The following is a 22,885-nucleotide window of genomic DNA, read 5'->3' as shown; positions in this document are numbered from 1 at the left end:
TCTTACTATACTTTAGAGTAGCCTGTTCAAATGACATATGTTTGGCTTGAATCTGCAGATGAAGCTACTGAATCTTTACATCAAACGTGCACAAACAGGTTCTGGAGGAGGTGATCCCACTACTGATGTTTCTGGACAAAGTTAATGAAGCTGATTGAAGTGAACCAGGTCTCTCAAAGAAAGGACAGACAGACCACCCTCATCAATGAAAGGAAATTTTCAGATACATCTTCTGGAACTTACCATTGTTTCCCAGTTTTAGTTTTTTGTTTTGTTTTGTACTTTCTGTAACAGAGGGCTATCCTCAGTCTGCATGTAACTTTTATGGTAGATAGTCCAAATTCAAGAAGAAGCAGTATTAACATCAGTTGATCAATACAAAGTAATTTTTAATCTAATTCATCATTTCACATGTTTGTTGTACTTCTTTGTCTTCCCATTAACCTTTGCCAGTGTTATGATTGTATAAATTTTTTTTTAAGCTGGTTAAACAGGAATGCTTAAAGCTTTAAAAGTTTAACAGTCTAAAACTTTTTTTGCCTTTATTCAAATGCAGAATAATATTTTTATTGCTATTTTGAATTTTGTTCTGTATCATGTCCTATGCTAGAAATATTGAAATGATGTGAAACAAAGCAGGACTCATTTGAACTACAGCTGGACTCTGTTGGTGTGATGGTGATACATGTCATTAGTTGCAACTTCTTTGGGGTGATCTGTAGTTTAAAACTAAGACCTCAAAGAGAAATGTTACAGAATCAGCCAGTTCTGTAAAACTGATATTGTTTGTTGGTTATTGATCTTGCCATCTTTATTTAAAACCATGTCCCCTCTATGATCCCTTAAGAAAGCTGCACCAAATCATCTGCCTGTTTTTTTCTTGATACTTATTAAAATAGAAGGTTTCATTGCAGGGTTTTTTGGTTTGTTTATCTTTGTTGTGAATGATGCTTTTTTTTTGTATTTATTAATATCAAATTCACTTATGAATAAACTTGATAATAGAAACAGACAAAAAAAATCAAGTGCATGTGTGTCCTTGACCGTCTTCTGTTTCTCATTTAATAAACAAACTAATTATTGAGACATGGGAATCGACCAGCACCTTTTCTTTAAATGGTGGAACCTGGTTTCCTTTTTCCATGAAATTGTCTTACTTGAAAACGTTGATCCTGATGAGAGAGAAGATGGTGCCAAGGCTATTATCTTTGTATAATGGGCTCAAATTCTCTACCTCTTCAGGGCTAATACTTTTAACTGAGCTGCTGCCTATAGCGTCTTTTGAAAAACTACTTAAAGAGTGATTTTCTGTTACTTTTTAACAAATTTTTTTAATCACCTTTTGCTACATCTGTTCTTTTCATGTGCAGCCAACTTTCAAACATTACCAGTTTGGGTGAAAGACAAATTAGATAATTTGGAACCGGGATACTAATACTTTCTCATCTTGACTTTTTATTTAAATCCTAACTTAAAGCGAATTTGACTGGAAAGGCAAATAGCTATTAGGGAGGCAATTTGCTATTGTTACAGAGTTATCTGTACTTTCTTTGTTTAATTGAAAAAATGTAGAAATGTATGTAAAGAATTTAAGAGAAGAGTACTGAATGGATGATTTGTCATAGGCTTTTACTTCTTTTGTTTCTGTTCTAGCAGCAGGAAATAGTTTCTCTATATCCCCTCTCCTTTATCTGTAACAATTTTGTTTTCTACTGTTAATTACATTGTGTATTTATAGTTCTATGCTTACTGTTGTGCATATACTGGCAATAAAACTGTACATAACATTACTTGAAAAAATTAACAATGTATATCCGTTGTTTTTCTGTCTTCACTGTGTGACTAGTCACTCACCTCATAACTAGGTTTTTAAAAATCTTTACAAGGTCTTGTATCAGTGGTATTCTCATGAATTTTATAAGTGCATCAGAGGAGAAAAGATTATCAGGAGTAGCAACCACAATCAAATGTATATAGCTATATGGGCCGGCCCAGTGGCTTAGCGGTTAAGTGCGCGAGCTCCGCTGCTGGCGGCCCATGTTCGGATCCTGGGCGCGCACCGAGGCACCACTTCTCCAGACGTGCTGAGGCCGCGTCCCACATGCAGCAGCTAGAAGGATGTGCAGCTATGACATACAACTATCTACTGGGGCTTCAGGGGAAAAATAAATAAATAAATAAAAATTTTAAAAAAAATGTATATAGCTATAAATGCACGTATATATTATAGCTTATCTTTAAGAAGAAAAGGCATTCAAAACATTGAACTCTTCTCAGTAATGTATGTTCCATGACCTTTGGTATATTTTATAATCATTTTGATTCTAAATATTGATTTAATTTTTACCTCTTCTTTAAGGTTCTGCTGTAGCTACTGTTGACAACTAAATAGAGTAACTTAACCTGAATAATAACTCTACTTAAAAACTTAGATGAACTACCTGGCATCTGAAGTCAGGCACTCAAGAAGTGAATGAACTAACAGAAGAGTGGTTTAAAATGACTAAGTGAAAGCTAATATATAAAAATATGAAAAGTCATGTTTAAAATTCTGTAGTTTCAGTTAAGACTCTAAGATAAAGTTATTGTTGACTATTCAGATCACTATATACAATGTACGCTTAATTTGTTCATTCCAGAAACATATTTAGATGTCAGCTATTAAAGAATGGTGATAAAAAGCGACTGGTTAAATATTTTCTTCTTGCTTTTCTCCCCTAAACTAATTATCAGTGTCATTCATTTACTGCACTGCTCAGAACTAATGAAAAGCATATAATTCTGGATTATAAAACTGTTTCTTATGGGTTTTCAACATCTATAATAGACTTCTGACATTTTCAAGTATGATATGGTTTGAACCTGAAATTTCAAATTTGGAGTAAATTTGCTGTATCCCTTCATCTTTTATTCTTATAAACTTTAGGCCAAAATGACTTTTCACAAGTTATGTCTTACAGTAAAAGACTAGAATCTCATCATCAGGCCAGATCTATTTGTAAATTCAAGTGTATCTTATAATAATTTAGAATAATATTTACAGTAAAAAAGGATTAGTATATTAATCCTTAATACATGAGGTTTTTTAAACTTAATCTTTGACATCTCTGCTTCCTGCATTGTTTTAGTTCATTTTATTGCAGTTAATCAGTATAGTTTTATATCTATGCAAAAGAAAGGTCTAGAATTAAGCTTTAAATTATCAGTTATCCATTTCTATTGTAGATTATTTGGAAAAAATGGAAAATTGAAAAAGAAAAAAGTTAACACCACTTGAGATAATCTGTGTTGCTATTTTGTGGAGTACTAAGATAATGAATTTGACTTAATACTGAAAACAGTATTAAGGGAACAGTAAATTTTGTTAACCAGAAGAATGACAAGATTATAATTAGCTAATATTTTGATTGCTTCTGTTCTTCTATGCATGTATTTAACAATACATTTTTAAGATATTAATCCTTTCTTTGTTTCTCTATAGGATGACTTCTAATGGCAGCAAAGTATTCCTTTGTATGTGTGCAGCATAATCCTGGGTTGTTGATCTTCACTGACTATACTTATAACAAATAGCTATATTTTTGGCACATCGCCATTTATTTCATACTAGGCAATTTTGTAGATGGTTTTAATATGAAATTGCTAAATAGAGAAAAGCATTGCTTATTTAAAGATATACTAGTTATTGGGCCGGCCCGGTGGCGCAAGCCGTTAAGTGTGCGCGCTCTGCTTCGGCGGCCCGGGGTTCACCAGTTCGGAACCCCGGGCGCACACCGACGCACTGCTTGGTAAGCCATGCTGTGGCGGCATCCCATATAAAGTAGAGGAAGATGGGCGCGGATGTTAGCTCAGGGCCACTCTTCCTCAAGAAAAAAGGGGAGGATTGGCATCGGATGTTAGCTCAGTGCTAGTTGGCCTCACAAAAAAAAAAAAAAGATATACTAGTTACTTAAATAGCTGGGTTTAAATTATAATAGTAATCTAAAATAGAACAGGGAAATAAAAAGATATCTTTTCCTTATATGTATCAGAATTTCAGTATTTCAGATTTACCTACATTCATCCAAGCAACAAATATCTGAGTACCTACCTTCAAGGAGACAGAGTAGAGCAAATAACTGTAATACAGTGTGGTTAGTGCTATAGTAGTAACACAGGGTACAGATGGGAGCTGGGCATTAGGGGTGGGGCACACATGAGGTGTAATCATGGAAGGCTTCCTAGAAAAAGAGATGATGCTCAAACGTAGCCTGAAAGCTGAATGGGTCTGAGACTTACTGGGGTTATAGGGTAGGGAGAGCAGAGGGAAGTAAGGTAGCAAGGCAGTGATGTATGAAATAACAAGAAGCATTAGGGCATGTCACGGGAACATTTTTAACTACGGTTTCTTTTGGTAAATGTAAAAAATTTCATACACTCCTTTTTCCCTTTTGCAACCAAAAAAAAGATTAATTTTCTGTGCATCCTCACAATCAAGAAAACTTGGAGATAGCTTTTCTTTCAGTGGTTTTATTTCAAAAGTTTTTTTCTTTTCTTATAAAGTTATAATATTTAATTTGCTTTCCAAACTGAACATAACACTTGTGTCTTCCCAACTGGCCACATTACACGGCTCAGTTTAGCTGGAACATGGTGGGATACCAGCGAGGGAATTAGCCAAGATAGAATACTCGGTATTCTAAAATATAATCTAATTGAACTAAGGAGTTCACTGAAGACTTAAGCAGAAGAATAATGTGATTAGAATTAACATCACAAACACTTCAATTTACTCTGAAAACTTCAGAAGTTAGGTGTTTTTAGGCTACAATTTTTTTGCAGATTGGTCTCTGACTCTGGTTCTGATTACCTTTGTTTACTTCTTAAATATTTAAGCACCTGCTGTGCGTCTGACACCCCTAAAATCCGTCTGCTGTAAATTTGTAATTGTGGGTCTGCTAATGGGAGAAACACATTAATGTGCTTTCAGAAATGAGATTGGTACTGGAGGGGCCGGCCTATAACTCAGGGTGGAAAGGTGCCCAGAGATGCTGCTCCTCGCAGACCATCCTGCCAGCATGCCATGTGTGCAGCCCCAGTCTCCTAGTGTTCATCCAGTGTTGATATCAGACTCTTACGGCAGTATTTTTCCCCTTAAGAAAGTGTGAATTTGTTATTTTATTGGAAATGAATGCAAAAAGAGATTGACAATCAGTTTTGCTGGTTTTAGTCTAAAGCCAAATTTACAATGTTAATTTTCTTATCAAACTTTAGGTCAGAGTAGAGACTTAGAATCAGCATTGGATTACTTCAACGAAGCAAGAAACGTGCTTTTTCCTCATCCTCCTAAAGCGGTGGTTCTCAGCTTGCAGTGATTTTGCCCATTAGAGCACATTTGGCAATATCTGGAGACATTTTTGGTTTTCACAACTCGGGAGGGAGGGCTTCTGACACCTAGTGGGTACAGGCCAAGGGTGCTACCAAACATCCTACAATACTCAGGACTGCCCCGCCCAACAAACGTATCCAGCCCCAAATGTCAGTAACGCCCAAGTTGAGAAACCTTGTGCTAAACAAAGCAAGGGAGTCGCCATGGACAGCTCCTCGGGTAATACAGCCCACTTTAAAAACAATCATTTTTTTACACTAATGTTGGAAGGCGAACAATCCAGATCTCACTACTGGCTGACTGATTTTAAGATAAATTTTATCTTTTTTTAATACATATGGGCTTACATACCAAACATTCAACACAAATCATTGATCCCCAACTCAACCCAAATTGCTGCTGCTTATTTTCTCGTACAACTTACTCCATTCTCAAGTCTCAGTCTAACGCTAGGTTAGTCTCTCAAAATTATGGTGATTTTTATTTCAAAGAACTGATATCCAGCTCTGCGGTCAGAGACTTTCCATACAGCGAGGTTTACTCCAGATCAGCAGCAGTGCGGATGACCAACGAGACCCAAAATTATGGCCTTGGGGTGGGTTGGAAAGTATTAAAAACTTAGTCATTCTGGGCGCCAGCTGGTGGCGCAAGTGGTTAAGTGCGCGCACTGCGCTGCGGCAGCCCGAGGTTCCCCGGCCTGGATCCCGGGCGCGCACAGCTTGACGCACCGACACACCTCTTGTTAAGCCATGCTGTGGCAGCGTCCCATATAAAGTAGAGGAAGGTGGGCACGGATGTTAGCCCAGGGCCAGTCTTCCTCAGCAAAAAGAGGAGGCTTGGCATCGGATGTTAGCTCAGGGCTAATCTTCCTCACAAAAGTAGTCATTCAAATATTGTACGATTTCACCTGTCTCAGGTACCTAGAGTAGTCAAATTCATAGAGACAGAAAGTAGAATGGTGGTTGCCAGGGGCTAAAGGAAGGGGGGAATGGAGAATTATTGTTTAATGGGTACAGAATTACTGTTTGGGATGATGAAAAGAGTTTTGGAGATGGATGGTGGTGATGGTTGCACAACAATGTGAATGTACTTACTACCACTGAACTAAACACTTAAGAATGATTAAGATGGTAAATTTTATATGTATTTTACCATGATTAAAAATAATAAAAAATAACTGAATGGTCATTAAAATGAGTTCAAAATATAAAAATGATTAGGACTATGTTCACCAGTTGATCGCTGTGAATGACTATATGTAAAGATGTTCATTCAGATAGATAATATATAGAATGATAATATAGACAGTAATATCTATGATGATAGAGTATATATATATATATGTAGGGAGGGTATATATAAGAACAGAATATGCAAATTGAAGCAACTCTTTAAAAAGCAACTGTGTTGAGATGTGCTGATGTGCTTGCCCATGGGAATTGTGAAATTTCAATCACTGCTTCCTCTCTTGTGCTCTCTCTGTTCATTTTGTCCATAATGTCGACTTCACTGATTCTGACTTCACGCCGCTGATCTCTCTTTTGTTTTTCTGAATTTGAAACATAGAATCAGACCCATTTTGTCTAAACCCTACTTCCTTAAAGGTTTACATCAGAGGTGGACCTAACCACCCTCTGCCTCTTGTCATCACCCTTGCCTTCTGCTGTTGCATCAACTACTTGGCATGTGGCCCAGATTTCCTCACCTTCCCAAGAGAGGTATAGTAGCAGAGTGGTTAAGAGAATGGGCTATGCAGTGAAACTGCTCAATATCAAATCACTATTTCCACCACTTGGGCAAGTTACTTAATCTCTCTAAGCTGTGATTCCTCATGTACAGAACAGCAAAAACAATCGCACTTATCACGTAAGATTGTTGTGGGGAGTAACTGAGATAGTGCCTGTTTCTCTAGCATAGCCTGACACTCCCCAAGTGCTAGCCTTTAGTTCTATAGTCTGAGACGGTGACACTAGCCATCCAACTGACCCAGTGGGCTGCTGCCGTATTCCTTCATTCTCAGTTATTTCATCCTCTTTGGACCTGAACTGCTCCATCTAACGATCATAAGTGCAGCATTTCATTTGCTAATTGCAGGACTTTTTAAAATTATTATTTTATTTTTTATTGTGGTATGGTAAAAAGCACATGCATTAAATTTACCATCTTAGCCATTTTTAAGTGTACACATCAGTAGTGTTAAGTATATTCACACTGTTGTGCAACAGATCCCCAGAACATTTTTTTTTTTTTTTTTTTTTGCTGAAGAAGATTCACCCTGAACTAACATCTGTTGCCTATCTTCCTCTTTTTGCTTGGGGATGATTAGCCCCGAGCTAACATCTGTGCCAGTCTTCCTCTATTTTGTATATGGGTTGCCACCACAGCATGGCTGCTGCTGAGAGGTGTAGGTTTGTGCCTGGGAACCAAACCTGGGCCACCGAAGAGGAGCGTGCCAAATTCAACCACCAGGCCATGGGGCTGGCCCCTCTAGAACTTCTTCATCTTGCAAAATTGAAATTCCATACCCATTAAACACTAATTCCCCCTCCCCCAGCCCTTGGCAATGACCTCTCTACTTTCTGTTTCTATGATTCTGACTACTTTAGATACTTCATAGGAGTGGAACCATACAGTATTTGTCCTTTTGTGACTGGCTCATTTCACTTAGCATAACGTCCTCAAATTTCATCCATGTTAGAGCATGTGGCAGGATTTCCTTCATTTTAAGGCTGAATAATATTCCATCGTATGTGTATACCATATTTCTTTATCCTTTCATCCGTCAATGGACGTTTGGGTTGCTTCCACCTCCTGGCTATTGTAATGCTGCACATACTTTTATTTTTTTTTAACCATTTATATGTTTCCAGCACTGTCCACAACATTTAGAACATAGCAAGTCTTAATATTTGCTTTATAAATGAACACATGAATGAATTAGTTCAATGAGTCTTTAGAATATCCAAATCTCTTAAAAACAATATAATTGTTCTATACCTTTTCACACTCAGACTTTTGTTGCTGCTTTATATTTTAGCATGAAAATATGTAATAAATACTATATACTAATTGTTCTTTCCTATGTGTCAGGTTTTGTGCTAAGCACTTCAGATGCATTAACGTTTTATTCCAACCTATAATGCAGGTATTATTATTATTATTATTATTCCCAATTTACATAAGAGACTGAGACTTAGAGAATTTTATTTATTTTTTATTTTTATTTTTTTGAGGAAGACCGGCTCTGAGCTAACACCTATTGCCAATCCTCCTCCTTTCTCCCCCCCCCCAAAGCCCCAGTAGATAGTTGTATGTCATAGTTGCACATCCTTCTAGTTGCTGTATGTGGGACACGGCCTCAGCATGGCCGGAGAAGCGGTGCCTCGGTGCGTGCCCGGGATCCGAACCCAGGCCACCAGTAGCGGAGCGTGCGCACTTAACCGCTAAGCCACGGGGCCAGCCCGAGACTTAGAGAATTTAATTGATTTGCCCAAGGTCGTGAGGCCAAAAGCTGTGTAAAGGTTTTAAACTCAGACTGTCTGAGGCCAGAGACAGAAAACTTAATCTCTGTGTGATAAATGCTCTAGTTATTGAACATGAACATTTTTAATGTCCCCAACTTTGTGAATATTGGTGCCCTTTAGGTGTAAAAAAAATAAAGAAACCTATGGCATTTTGAAACTATTCTTAGATATTTTGAATAACTGGTGCATAAAAGTGCTGAGTTTCTAAAAATGCACATATCTAATCTAGGGAAGTACTCAAAATAAGTAAAAATAATATTCACAGTAGTTAAGAAGATGCAGTTTCCATATCCTCTATCGTACTGGAAGCATTGATAAAATAAGACCTCATAATTCAACCTAAACATTTGTCTTGGAGATGCCTAATAACCCGAAGTGTGGCTAGGCAGTGCAGCCGGAGCTCCAGCCCTACCATCTCGCTGAGCCTAATACTTCTGATTACATCATCCTTTCCATTGTTCCTCCCCCTTTTGCTTGCCCGTCTTCAAGCCTGGAGGGTGAAGAGAAGTCTCAGGAAGACACCACACAACAGCCCTAAGGAGGGGTAGCCAGCTCAGACTGGAATACAGGTATAGCAGGCTCCAGGAAGAATGTCTCCAAGGAAAGGGAAGAAAGAAAGTGGGGGATTCACTTAACGAGTGAATGTATTGAGAGGAGATTTTCTCAGATTTCGGGAGTGAATTAATGTGAGTAACCTGACAAGCAAATGAAAAGCAAAGTATGTATCAATATACTATATCCTCATCTATAACATTTAAGCAAACACAATGATAATAATGAAAGTCGACAATCAAAAAGCTGCTATAGCTGTGATGAGGCAGGAGATACATAGATCATTGAATCCTCACCTTCCATTGTAAAAAGTAAATAGATACTATCTAGAACCAAATATCAGAAGAAATTGCTAAAGGTTGAAAGTGGCTGCTTTGGAAAGTGGCAATCTCATGAAAAGGGAGAGTGGGGCAGGCGACTGCGTTTTGTTATAAATGTAGTAGTATTTGTGAATGTTTTAAGCTGTGTACTTTTACCACTTTGATTTTCTTAAGAAGAAAACAAATTACACCAGCACTTCCAGATGTGTACTGTTCATGGTGGCAGAAACAATAACCAAAAAAATTAACGCATGTGTGCACGATGGATGATTTTAAAGTTTGGGGAAAAAAATGATACATTCAAGATTGCAAACATGGGATGTAGAGGTAGGGGAGGATTTGAGGAAGAGAGAAGAGTATTTGAGGTGTGGGGTATGATTTCATTTGTATAAATATATATTTATATTTACTGAAGTCTTACCTCTACAAAAAATAAGTAAGCCTTCTAGTCTTTTTCTCTGCCTCCTTGGCCCAGCCTCCTTTCTTCCTGCCTCCATGTTTAAACCAACATTGATACACCACAAATATCAGTCTTTGGTGCATGACATTTGGCCAAAGGAAACGGATATTTCAGTTCAAAAAATCCCTTACCACATCAGTGATCCGTGATAGCACAATTAGGGCAGACTGATTCTTGCTTTAGGTCCCCAGAGTTCGGCTTTTAATATCTTTCCTGCAAGAGAAAAATTATCACCTTTGAAATTTCTGGTTTTAATATCATTGTAAGATCTTGCTGTTCTGTGGACTAGGAGTATCAGTATCATGCAGAAACTTGTTAATGCAGAATCCCAGGCCCCATCTCAGACCCACTAAATCAGAATCTGCATTTTTAACAAGCACCCAAGGTGACTCATATGCATATTATAGTTTGTGATTCATATGCATGTTAATGTATGAGAAGCACTGATCTAGAGGTGTTTATGATAAACAATACTGATGTTTTTTATATTGCGTGGTACTTTGATTTCAGAATCCTTTTATTTTAGCAATCATAAGCAGTTTATGGACTCCACTTTGAATGCTTTCCAGTTAGCAGCTCTTTTTTTTTAATTACACATTCTCATAGGACATCTTTTTTTTTTTTTTTTTTGGTGAGGAAGATCAGCCCTGAGCTAACATCCACGCTAATCCTCCTCTTTTTGCTGAGGAAGACCGGCTCTGAGCTAACATCCATTGCCAATCCTCCTCCTTTTTTTTCCCTAAAGCCCCAGTAGATAGTTGTATGTCATAGTTGCACATCCTTCTAGTTGCTGTATGTGGGACGCGGCCTCAGCATGGCCGGAGAAGTGGTGCATCGGTGCGCGCCCGGGATCCGAACCCGGGCCACCAGTAGCGGAGCGTGCGCCCTTAACCGCTAAGCCACCAGGCCAGCCCTCTCATAGGAAATCTATGTACAAATTTATTAACTACAATACTGGGAATTCTAGTACTGCATCCCCAAGATCACACAGCGTCTGGTAACGAAATGTATGTTGTATTGTGGTGAAATATCGAATAGCCTGATTCAAGTTACCAATCAAATTCATCGTTTGAGCAAAAAATACTACAAAACAAATGGAATTCCATTCCATTTAAAAAATCACTTATTCAACAACTGCATGCACACCTATTCAAACGTCAGGCATTGTTCTAGGCTCTAAGAGTACTGCGCTGAAAAAAGACAAAAATCTCTTCCTTCATGGAACTTATATTCTAGTCGAAGAGAAAAGATAAATAAGAAAAATATGGCGTACCTGAGATAGTGATGAGGACTAAGGAAAAAAAAAAATCAGGGAAGGGGATAAGAAAGGCAAGGATGTGATGGAATCTTACAAAGACTGGCCAGTGAAGAACTCACTGAGAAGGACATCGAGCGAAGAGGTAAAGGAAGCGGAGTGTGGTGGGCAGAATAACGGCCTGCGAAGATGTCCGTGTCCTAACGCCCAGGAGTTGTTGAGTATGCTACCTTATGTGGCAAAAGGGACTTTGCAGATGTCATTAATTTAAGGATCATGGGATGGGGAGAGTACCCTGGATTATCCAGGTGGGCCCAGTGTAATCATAGGGAGGCAATGGAAGAGGGAGGCAGGAGAGTCAGAGTGAGAGAAGGAGATATGATGGCAGAAGCAGAGGTCAGAGTGAGGTAGGAACCAAGGAATGCAAGCAAACTCGAGAAGCTGGAAAAGGCAAGGAAACGGATTCTCCCCTAGAACCTCCAGAAGGAATGCAGTCCTGCCAACACCTTGACTTTAGTCCAGTGAAATATATTGTGAACTTCTGATCTCCAGAACTGTGAGATAATAAATTTGTGTTGTTTTAATTCACCCAGTAATTTGTTACCATGCAACAGGAAACTAATACAGGGAGCTAGACCTGTGGTTTTACAGATTCCTTAACTGTTTTAGCAAACATAACCAAAATTGTAGTGGCTTTATAAAACAAACGTTTATTTCTCATTAACAGTACCATGTAAGGCAGGTTGGCTGGAGGCTCTGCTCCATGGAGACATTGAGGGACCCAGCTCCCTTGGTCCAATTAGTGGTTCCACCATCCCCTAGGCCTCACAGTCCTCCACTGAATACTTTGCATCTGACTTGATAATAAAGGAAGAAAGAGCATAAAAAAATCACAAGGGAGAATTTAAATGGCTGGGCCTAGAAGAGGCAAACAACACTTCCACTCATGTTCCATTGGCTAGAGCTTAATTACATGGCCACCTCTAGCAGTTGCAAGGGAGGCTGGGAACTGTAATTTACTTGTGTGCCTAAACAAAAGGAAACTGGTTTGGTAAATAACCAATCTGCTACAGTCCACCTTTCTGGCCACCAAATGTCTGTGTACATCCTTTATCCCACATATAGAACATAGTCACCCTTTTACAAGGGACATAACCCCAAGTCCATTCAGTTCATACACCCCACTCAAAGTCCAGATCTCCAGTGATGTGAAATTCTCTCCATCAGATCTTATGTTAAAGGAAAACAGGAATGTCACCCCAAAAAAGAGAACGCAAAGAATCTCATGAGAGTTTTGAAATGGCCAAGCCTAGAAGTAACTTATGTCACTCTTGCCCATATTCGATTGGTCAGAATTCGGTCACATAGCCACAAAAAACTACAAAGGAACCTGGAAAATGTAGTTTAGTCATGCTCGAGAAGAAGAAACCAGCACTCCAAGTAGAGGGATGAATAAGAGCAAAGAGTGATTCTTGTCTTTCATTACCTCTTGTTTGGATAACATTTCTATTACTTTACCAAATGAGTTTGTTTTGCTGGCAGAGTCCTAACCCAATTTACTTTTGTGGTTAGCATTTTATCTAAGGCAACTTGTTTTGAGTGTTCCATCTGTCCATGCTTCTCTTGAAAGAAAGCGTACAGTACATATGAAAGGAAAGTACTGATAGACCCAGAAAGACATACACTAGTGAGATAGAATCTACAGAGTTTGTTAGCCTTTAGATCCAGTTTCTCCTTCTTTCTTCTCAGATATCTCTATTCCACAGTTTTCATTACAGTTTTGTTTTAAATAGGAGAAAATAAATTTGGGAGAAGTTGGGATGGAAGAAGAGGGAAGGACTTGTTGCCCAGCTGCAGGAAGTGTGTTCAGCACACTGCCTCCAGCTGTCAGCCCCTTTCAGGTCAGCTCATGCCTATAGCCACAGGGAGGGTCTATACAACCAGCTGTAGGAAGAGGGAAATGCCTGAGCTTAGTTTATGATGGTTCATCGTAGTAGGTGGTGCACACTACATTTTCACTCGGGAGTGGCCCTGAAAGGTAATGGTGAAAGAAAATCCTCCCCAGAAGGAGAGCTTCAGGTAGTGTACCTATTCATCCACTTCAGGGGAAAGAAAAGTGGCTTGAGATTAGAACGAATATATATATGTATATACACTCATGGGCAGAGGTGAGTGGCCTGTCTCTCTCATCAGGGTACTAGAAGCAAAAATATTAGAAGATAGGTGGAGTTGTCAGGCATCCTATATAGTACACAGGGTATGTCCTGTATTTAATGATTTTTGTCCTGTGTCCTATACTGACTTGATCAAAATAACCTAAATATCCTGTATTAGGCTTTTTTCAATAAATTACAAAAATTTGGCAGTGAGAACTATTTTTCTAATCCAACTGAGCGTTCTGTATTTTTATTTGCTAAATGTAGCAACTCTAAAAGTAGAGGACAAAGAGGTCTGCAGTAGAGACGTGCTGATAGACATATGGGAGTGAGTATTAGGAATGCAGATGTTTACCTGGTACCTGAACACTCACCAGAGAGTACCCATCCCTGAAGAAGCACTAAGAAACCTAGTAGACAAGATGTCTCAGCCCGTTGATGTCAGTCAGTCTCTGTCATTAGGCATTTTAATGCTGACACAAATGTCATATGAACAAAGACCAGGGTGGCAGAGATGGAGGCTGCACATGGGCCACCCCGCATGGACTTCCACTTCTCAAAGCTGATCTGCTGCTGCTGACACTGAATATTGGACATGCCAGCCACAGAGACTGAGTCTCCCATGTAGCATCCCTCTTTCAGGAGACCAATCAGCTACTTGATGGCAAATTGACTACATGGAGCCCTTCTATCCTGGACGGGCCAGAAGTGCGCACTCACGACATGAACATATATTCTGGGGATGGTTTTGCCTTCCCTGCCGGCAGGGCCTTAGCCATTAGCACTATCCCTGGGTTTAGAGAGTGTTTGATCCACCAGCCCAGGATCCTAAATGACATCGTATCAGATAAGAGAACTCACTTTACAGCAAATAGGTATGAGAGAGGGCCTGTGACCATGGGATAACTGCACGTATGACACGCCACGCCGGAACAGAATATACAATATAAAGACATAGGTCCATGGACAACATGAAATAGCCGCCACAAAAGTGATTTTCTTTGGAATTTATCTGACATTTGTTTCCTGATGTTGGAAATCAGTTTCAGGAAAGACTCAAAGTATACATATCTTATTAATAATTGCATTAATAGTTGTGTTAATAATTATTGTTAATAATACGCCTTTGTCTGACATCCACAGCCTATGAAAATGTAAAAATCAAAACCAAAAGCAAAACAGTTTGATCAATCAACAATCTCAGTTAATTATCCTAGCACAAAAAAATCCATGAGGACGATCTTCATGTGGCCACAACAGCCGCATAGAGTGTCTCGGCCAAAGAAAGAACTGAGAAGGAAAAATACCCCACATTCAAGACAGGCAGCGCTACATTACTTGATATTTCTGGAAAATGGCTGTAGGTCATTATGACCCATGTTTAATTTGCCGAGTTATTAAAAGGCTACAGTGTGACTAGAAACAATGCAACAGCTTGCCAACTTTGTCTAAAATTCTTCTTTATTCCAAGAGAATCCCACTTTAAGAATGTTTGAGAAGCCAAGTTTTTTTTTTTTTTTTGATTCACTTGTTATCAAATGTGAGATAGGATTTTGACAAGTGCTCAAAATATAACTTGTCTGAGATTTTTTCTTTCATATCTGTGCACACTAGTGCCCAGCCACACAGTTCTGGGACACTTCAGTACTGAGATTCTGTTCTGCAATCCTTCTAACATAAAAATCTCTTTCTAAGAAATGTGCTCTCAGTCCAATGAGAAGTGTGGAAAATACTCCCACAATGTGACTCCCTTTGATACCCTGAGTTGAAAATAAATCCATCCTTGCTTGAAGGTCCAATTGTCCATGAGCTGATTCTACTACGGATTACCTGAGAAGCTGCAGCTTACACATTGCTTTCTAGAATCACAATCTCTTGTGTAGACCCATTTTTAAAATGAAGTGCAACAAGAAAAGAGTTGAGCACTACTTAATCTAATAATCCTGAAATTTTAACATGCTGTTTATCAATGTTTATCAACCATGCTCTGCCAAACATTTGTCTAAGAGCATCTGCTTGCTGTTCACCAGTTTTAACCATCATGACTTCATCACTGTTGTAAAACAATGTAGACCTGTTGACTGATGAAGCGATCATAGTCCCTGCAGACTAAAAAGAGACTCTGAACCAGAGAGTTGATGTACCTCTAAGAAAAGTGAACATGTACTGTTGTCCCTGCCAAATGAAAGCAAACTGCTTCTGGTATTCTGATTATTGGGAAATAGAAAAAAGCATTTGGCAGATCAGTAACTGCATGTACAACTATGGGATGTATCGATTTGCTCCAATAAAGAACCATCTGAAACAGTAGCTGAATTTAGCACAGTGACACTGATTTCAGACTTCTGGCCCCCCAGAACTTAAGAGAATATGTTTGTGTTATTTTAAGCCATGATTTTTACTGTAATTTGTTACAGCAGCTATACAAAACTAATAATAGCCATGTTGAGAGAACTGGTATTGAGTTGTCCTTCAGTATAATGAACAATTTTCCAAAGTCATCTTACCTGCTTCAAAATAGGAAACTTGAATTTCTTAAGGACCAGTTTCATTAGGATCATCACCACACTATCTTGAGAGCCTCAAATTTAAGATTTTTGTAATCTGGAGCATGAATGTAAATTGACAAAGAAGGAGGATCTATACCTCCAGCTCTTTCTTAAGCACCATTACTTATTCATGCATCTAGAACCCTGAGCTTCATCTAGTGAAGCCCAGGCCTGAAAAATGCTATCTGTATTTAATATGTTACAAAGGCTGAGGCAAAGGAATACCATTGTGACTTTATAAGTTTAAATATCCTTTTATGAGTAAGTACTTTTCAATTCTCATTAGACAATATACAATACTCCAAAATTAACCTCATTTCACACAAAAAAATTTACAGATATAAAGAACACCTCAAATCAAAAATTCAAAAACTCAGACTACAAAAATGGATGTAAAACAGGAAGATATGAAATGAGAGTTGACAAAACATAGGAGGGAAATTTAATAAAAATTTCAAAGCAACTCAGAAAAGAAGACTAAATTAAAATTTGCAAGGTAAAAGAGATTTGACTGAAAAATATAATGAGGGAGGGGCTGGTCCAGTGGCATAGTGGTTAAGTTCGCATGCTCTGCTTCAGTGGCCAGGGGTTCACAGGTTCAGCTCCTGGGCGCGGACCTACACACCGCTCATCAAGCCATGCTGAGGCGGTGTCCCACATAGAGCAACTAGAATGATGTACAACTATGACATACAACTATATAATGGGGCTTTGGGGAGAAAAAAGGAAAAAAAGGAGGAAGATTGGCAATAGATGTTAGCCAAGGGCCAATCTTCCTCAAAATAATAAATAAACAAACAAACAAACAAACAAAAATATAATGAGGGATATTGAGGAGATAAGTGAAAACAACCAAGAGAATGAATTGAAATAAGGACAGGGATAAAAGTGATCAAAGAAAAAGTAATAGTGATAGAAGATAAGCAAAGATGATCCAACATCCATACAATTGGGGTTTTTAAAAAAGAAAACAAAACAAGGGAAAAAAACAAATATTTAAAACTAATATCCAAAAATATCTTCCAGAAAGAAAAGAATATCTGAATCAACATATTGAAAAGGCCGCCATGTTCCTGGAAAAATTATTCTGAAATGATCAATTCTTTTTTTTTTTTTTTTTTTTTAAAGATTTTATTTATTTTATTTTTCCCCCCAAAGCCCCAGTGGATAGTTGTGTGTCGTAGCTGCACATCCTTCTAGTTGCTGCATGTGGGACTCGGCCTCAGGATGAACGGAGAAGTGGTGCCTCAATGCGCACCCGGGATCCGAACCCGGGCCACCAGCATCGCAGCGCGCGCACTCAACCACCAAGCCACAGGGCCGGCCCTGAAATGATCAATTCTTAGACATATTCCAATAAAACAGACTTTAAAGGTAATGGGGAAAAAAAATCCTCTGGGCCCAGAAGCAAACAGATCAATGACTTATAAATAAAAGAAAAGTAGGAGGGCATTAGACTTTCTGAGAACAATATATAAAAGAAGATGACAGTGAGCAAAAATGAAATTGATAACAGGAAAACAATAGAGAAAAATCAACAAAAACCAAAGCTGGCGCTTTGGGAAAAAAAATCAAAATGTTAACCAAGCTAGCCAAGAAAAAAAGAGAGAAGACAAAAATTACCAATATCAGCAATAAAAGTGGAGAAATCTGACAAACACTACCTCAGCCAGGTGATCAAGGTCAATATCAACATTGATAGATCAGGTTGATACTGTGGACCCTTGATATATGTGGTGAAGTAGTGCTTTACCCCTGTGGTTTTCCTCCTCAAAACCTGTAACATAAGTCTAATCATGAGAAAAACATCAGACAAATTCCAGTAAACCGGCATCCTACAAAATACTTCACCAGTATTTCTCAAAACTGTCAAGGTCATCAAAAACAAGGAAAGTCTGAGAACCTGCCACAGCCAAGAGGAGCCTAAGGAGACATGAAAACTAAATGTAAGGTGGCATCATGGATGGGATCCTTGATGGGATCCATGGCGTCCTGGAATAGAAAGAGACATTAGGTAAACATTAAGGAAATCTGATCACACCATGAAATTTAATTAATAATAATAATATATCAAAACTGGTTCATTAATTGTTGCAAATGTACCATACTAATGTAAAATGTTAATAATAAGGGAAACTGGGTGCAGCTTCTGTGAGAACTTTCGGTACTCTCTTAGTTTTCTGTAAAGCTAAAACTGTTCTAAAAAAAATATATATATATGTCTATTAAACAAACAGATGGGGAGGGGCTAGCCTGGTGGCACAAGCAGTTCAGTGCGAGCGCTCCTCTTCGGCTGCCCAGGGTTCACAGGTTTGGATCCCAGGTGCGCACCGATGCACCGCTTGTCATGTCAAGCCATGCTGTGGCAGCATCCCATATAAAGTAGAGGAAGATGGGCACGGATGTTAGCCCAGGGCCAATCTTCCTCAAGCAAAAAAAGAGAAGGATTGGCTTCAGATGTTAGCTCAGGGGTAATCTTCCTCACAAAAAAAAAACAGATGGGGCGGGGGGCTAACTGTTCCAAATTAAAGGAGACTGAAGAAACTAAAAAAACAAATGGACTTGTGACCTGTGAGTGAATTCCGCATTTTAAAAAAACTATAATAAACAATTTAGGGACCAATGGAGAGATTTGGAAATGAATTGAATACTAGAAAATATTATTGAATTTCTTTAATAAATTATTAAATTTTTTGGATGTAATAATGATATTACAATTATGATAGAGAATTTCTTTGCTTGTAGAACTCATTTTGAAGTATTTAGGCATGAAATATGAAATCTGCAACTTCATTTCACATGGTTAACACATAATAAGTAGATGAAGAGAGAGAGAAACAAATATAACAAAATCTTAACAATTGTGAGATATAATCTATAACTAAAGAATATATAGGTGATCATTTTTCTGTTCTTTCAGCTTTTCTGTAGGTTTTTAAAAATTTTAAATAGATAGTTGCAGGAAAAAATAAGGAAATTCATTAAGTTTTTTGGAGAAGCATAATTGTATGTGAAATGTGCCTAGGAGAAAAAACATCACCTGTTCTGTTTTCTTCAAGATAAAAGGCATTTGGAAGCATATAGATCACTAGTTTCATAGTTCTCCAGAGTAAACTTTTTTCAGAGTAAAAAGAAACTGCCAAGTGGCTGGGGTGTCTCAGTGAAATGACTGCAAGCTGTAGACTGTCCACATTCACACGTGGTCAAATAACATTTCATCCTTTGTTGGTTTTTATGATCACAAACACCATGAATAGTGACAACAAGAGCACTGGCAAATGGGATGTCTGTCCTTGAGTTGCCTGCTTATCCAGGGCATGGGAGTCAGCTCATTCTCGTTGACGACATGGGTCAAAGATTAAAGCTCTTCAGAGATTACACATAATAGCAAACACATAATACTTACTGTGAACCAGGCAGAGTTCTAAGCTCAACCAATGTATTAAGTTCTTTAATCCTCACAACAACTCCATAAGAGAGATATGCTATCTCCATTTTACAGATGAGGAAACTGAGGTAAAGAGAGGATATATAACTAGTCCCGATCACACACTAATAATTGGCAGAGCTGGAATGCAAATCCAGGCAATCTAGCTACAGTCTAACTACTATCTCACATTCAAAAGAGCATCTGGCCCTTATTTGTTGTTATGTAGCCTACGTGATGTCCATATTCTTGTTGACACAGTTCCAGTTCTCAAAATCTGGTTGCAGGGCATTCTCCCCATGCACATACAGGACCTGGAAGGTAACATTCTCATTTTAAGGGCAAAAGGACTTTTATTAACATCCCCCACCCCCCACAAAATGGCATTGTTATCCATCAACCTCAGAATGGGCATGTTTGTTAACCGTTCCATGTACAAATTTTGCTAGTTTTCTATCCAGTTGACTTGAAGCATTTCAGACATCTTCCTATCTACCCGGTTGTGGTATGTTGTTTACAAAAACGGCCACAATTTTCCAATCCTTCCCCCATTTCTCTTAACAAAGAGAGAATCTGAAAAATGTGCATTTTATAAGGGTGAATGAAGCATTTCAAGAACCACCAGACAAAAAGCGTCTTTGTTCCTTGTCAATTTACATTTACATAATTTTTGTGATTTTGCATCTCCTCCCATCCAGAGGTGGAGCCTGTTTCTCCAGCCCTCGGATCTAGGCTGGTCTTACGAATTGCTTTGGCCAAGAGATTTCAGCAGAAGTGATGGTGTTCCAGCTCTGGGCTGAGGCCTTTCACTGCCCTGTTGTCTCCTGGACCCTTTAACCCACCATGAGAACAAGGCAGGGCTAGGCTGCTGGAGAATAGGAGACCACGTAGTGCAACTCAAGTCAGCCCAGTTGTCCCAGCTGAACCCCAGACATGCGGGAGATCCAGCCAAGATCAGCAAAGCCATCTCACAGCTGTTTGCAGATGCATGAAGAAGCCTAGCTGAGCTCAGAAGAACTGCCCAACTGAGCCCAGCTAAACTTCTGACCCCCAGAAGCATGAGTTAAGTAAATGGTTGTTGTTTTAAGTCACTACATTCTGAGGTGGTTGATTACCCAGTAAAAGCTAACTGTCACTCTGGCTCACTGGATAGTTGGCACTGCCTTTTCCAAAACCTCAGCATGTCCCAGAGGTATACCCAGGACCCCATTGTCTTAGTCTGTTCAGGCTGCTATAACAAAATACCACAGACTGGGTGGCTTATAAACAACAAAAATTTATTTCTTGCCGTTCTGGAGGCTGGAAGTCCGAGATCAGGGTGCCAGCGCGGACAGGTGAGGGTCTTCTTCTGGGTTGCAGACGTCTCATTGTATCCTCACATGCCAGAAGGGGGGTGAGGGAGCTCTGTGAGGTTTCTTTTTATAAGAGCATTAATCCCATTCATGAGGGCTCTGCCCTTATGACCTAATCATCCCCCAGAGGCCCCACCTCCTAATACCATCACCTTGGCGGTTAGGTTTCAACATATGAATTTTGAGGGGACACATTCAGACGCTAGCACCCATGAACCTCTTAGCAAAGACAGAATCTGAAAGGATGCACATTCTGAGAGGAATAAGCAGCTCAAGAACCATCACACAGAAAGTGTCTTTGCTACTTGACAGCATTTGAAAATCATACTATTTAGCATTAATTTTTCTTCAAGAAAAGTTTATTTTCCTTGAAAAAAAATCAATTGCCGTGCACAAGTCCAAGCAGGTAGCGCTTTTTAATCCCAGCAGTCAAATGTGAATATTTCTTAAAGACCTAATTTTCTCCATCAAGAGCTCGCTTTTCCTGTTTACCAGCTGTCTCTTCCTGTTCATTAGCTGTTACTAAGTACTGATTGGATAAAGGCTCTGTAAGGAGAGCAGTTGTCCCTTAGCCTGATCCCCAGGGTCACATCTAATTGGGAGAAGATGATAGGTATGGGATCATTGACCATAGATATAGCAGCCTTTCTGTTGAGAGCTGTTTCAGCTTCTTTCACAGTTTTGCAAAACAGCAAGAAAGTAATTTTCACCATTACTAGCAACAAAAAATTCTAGTGGTGAGGTTTTAGATTGTGCTACAAGAGGCAGCCCTTCAACTTAGTTGCTCTTTTCTTTTTTTTTTTAATAATTATTTATTATTATTATTTTTGTGTGTGTGAGGAAGATTAACCCTGAGCTAACATCTGCTACCAATCCTCCCCTGTTTTTGCTGAGGAAGATTGGCCCTGGGCTAACATCCGTGCCCATCTTCCTCTACTTTATATGTGGGACGCCTGCCACAGCATGGCTCGATAAGCAGTACATTCCCAACCTGCAAACCCCGGGGCTGCCGAAGCAGAGTGCATGAACTTAACCACTACGTCACCAGGCTGGCCCCTAGTTGTTCTTTTCAATGAAAGTTCCTGTATGGGTGTATCTCAAAAAGATGTACTCCAACATGCATATTCCTTGGAGCTGGACTGGGCAAATGCCATTTTCATCCTACTTTGCTTAGTCTATTTTAGGGACTCTTTATATATGGGGGAAATAAAACTTTTGTCCATGATCTGCATTTTATTTTACTTTAAGATTTTATTTATTTATTTATCTTCCCCCCAAAGCCCCAGTAGATAGTTGTATGGCATAGCTGCACACCCTTCTAGTTGCTGTATGTGGGACGTGGCCTCATCATGGCCAGAGAAGCAGTGTGTCAGTGCACGCCCGGGATCTGAACCTGGGCCACCAGCAGCAGAGCCCGCGCACTTAACGGCTAAGCCATGGGGCCAGCCCCTATGATCTACATTTTAAATAGTTTTTTTTTCTGTTCTCTTTTGATTTTGCTTATGGTGTTGTTTGCTATGAAGAAAGTAAAATTTTTATTTTTATTTTTATTTTTATTTTTTTTTAATTTTTTGTTTATTGCAGTAACATTGGTTTATAACATTGTAAAAATTTCAGGTGTACATCATTGTACTTCTATTTCTGCATAGATTACATCATGTTCACCACCAAAATACTAATTACAACCCATCACCACACACATGTACCCAATTATCCCTTTCACCCTCCTCCCTCCCCCCTTCCCCTCTGGTAACCACCAATCCAATCTCTGTCCCTATGTGTTTGTTTATTGTTGTTATTATCTACTACTTAATGAAGGAAATCATACGGTATTTGACCTTCTCCCTCTGACTTATTTCACTTTGCATCATGCCCTCAATGTCCATCCATGTTGTCACAAATGGCTGGATTTCATCGTTTCT

General features: G+C 38.9%; 1 protein-coding gene across 4 annotated transcripts in view; it reads left to right on the top strand.

The window, feature by feature from the left end:
* CLASP2 (cytoplasmic linker associated protein 2) overlaps positions 1-1,086 on the top strand; it is a 170,822-nt gene extending 169,736 nt beyond the window's left edge. For all 4 annotated transcript variants that reach the window (XM_087430684.1, XM_087430682.1, XM_087430683.1 and 1 more), the window contains one exon: positions 59-1,086. In XM_087430684.1, coding sequence (XP_087286810.1) covers positions 59-145 — 87 coding nt within the window. In that variant the 3' untranslated portion in view covers positions 146-1,086. The remainder of the gene's footprint in view (positions 1-58) is intronic.
* Positions 1,087-22,885: the final 21,799 nt, after the last annotated feature.

Source organism: Ceratotherium simum, chromosome 5 (genome assembly GCF_057802395.1).
Source record: "Ceratotherium simum simum isolate JZ-2026a chromosome 5, ASM5780239v1, whole genome shotgun sequence".
NCBI lineage: Eukaryota > Metazoa > Chordata > Mammalia > Perissodactyla > Rhinocerotidae > Ceratotherium > Ceratotherium simum.
Note: the sequence above shows the minus strand (reverse complement) of the source record. Positions and strands in the feature narration are given on the sequence as shown.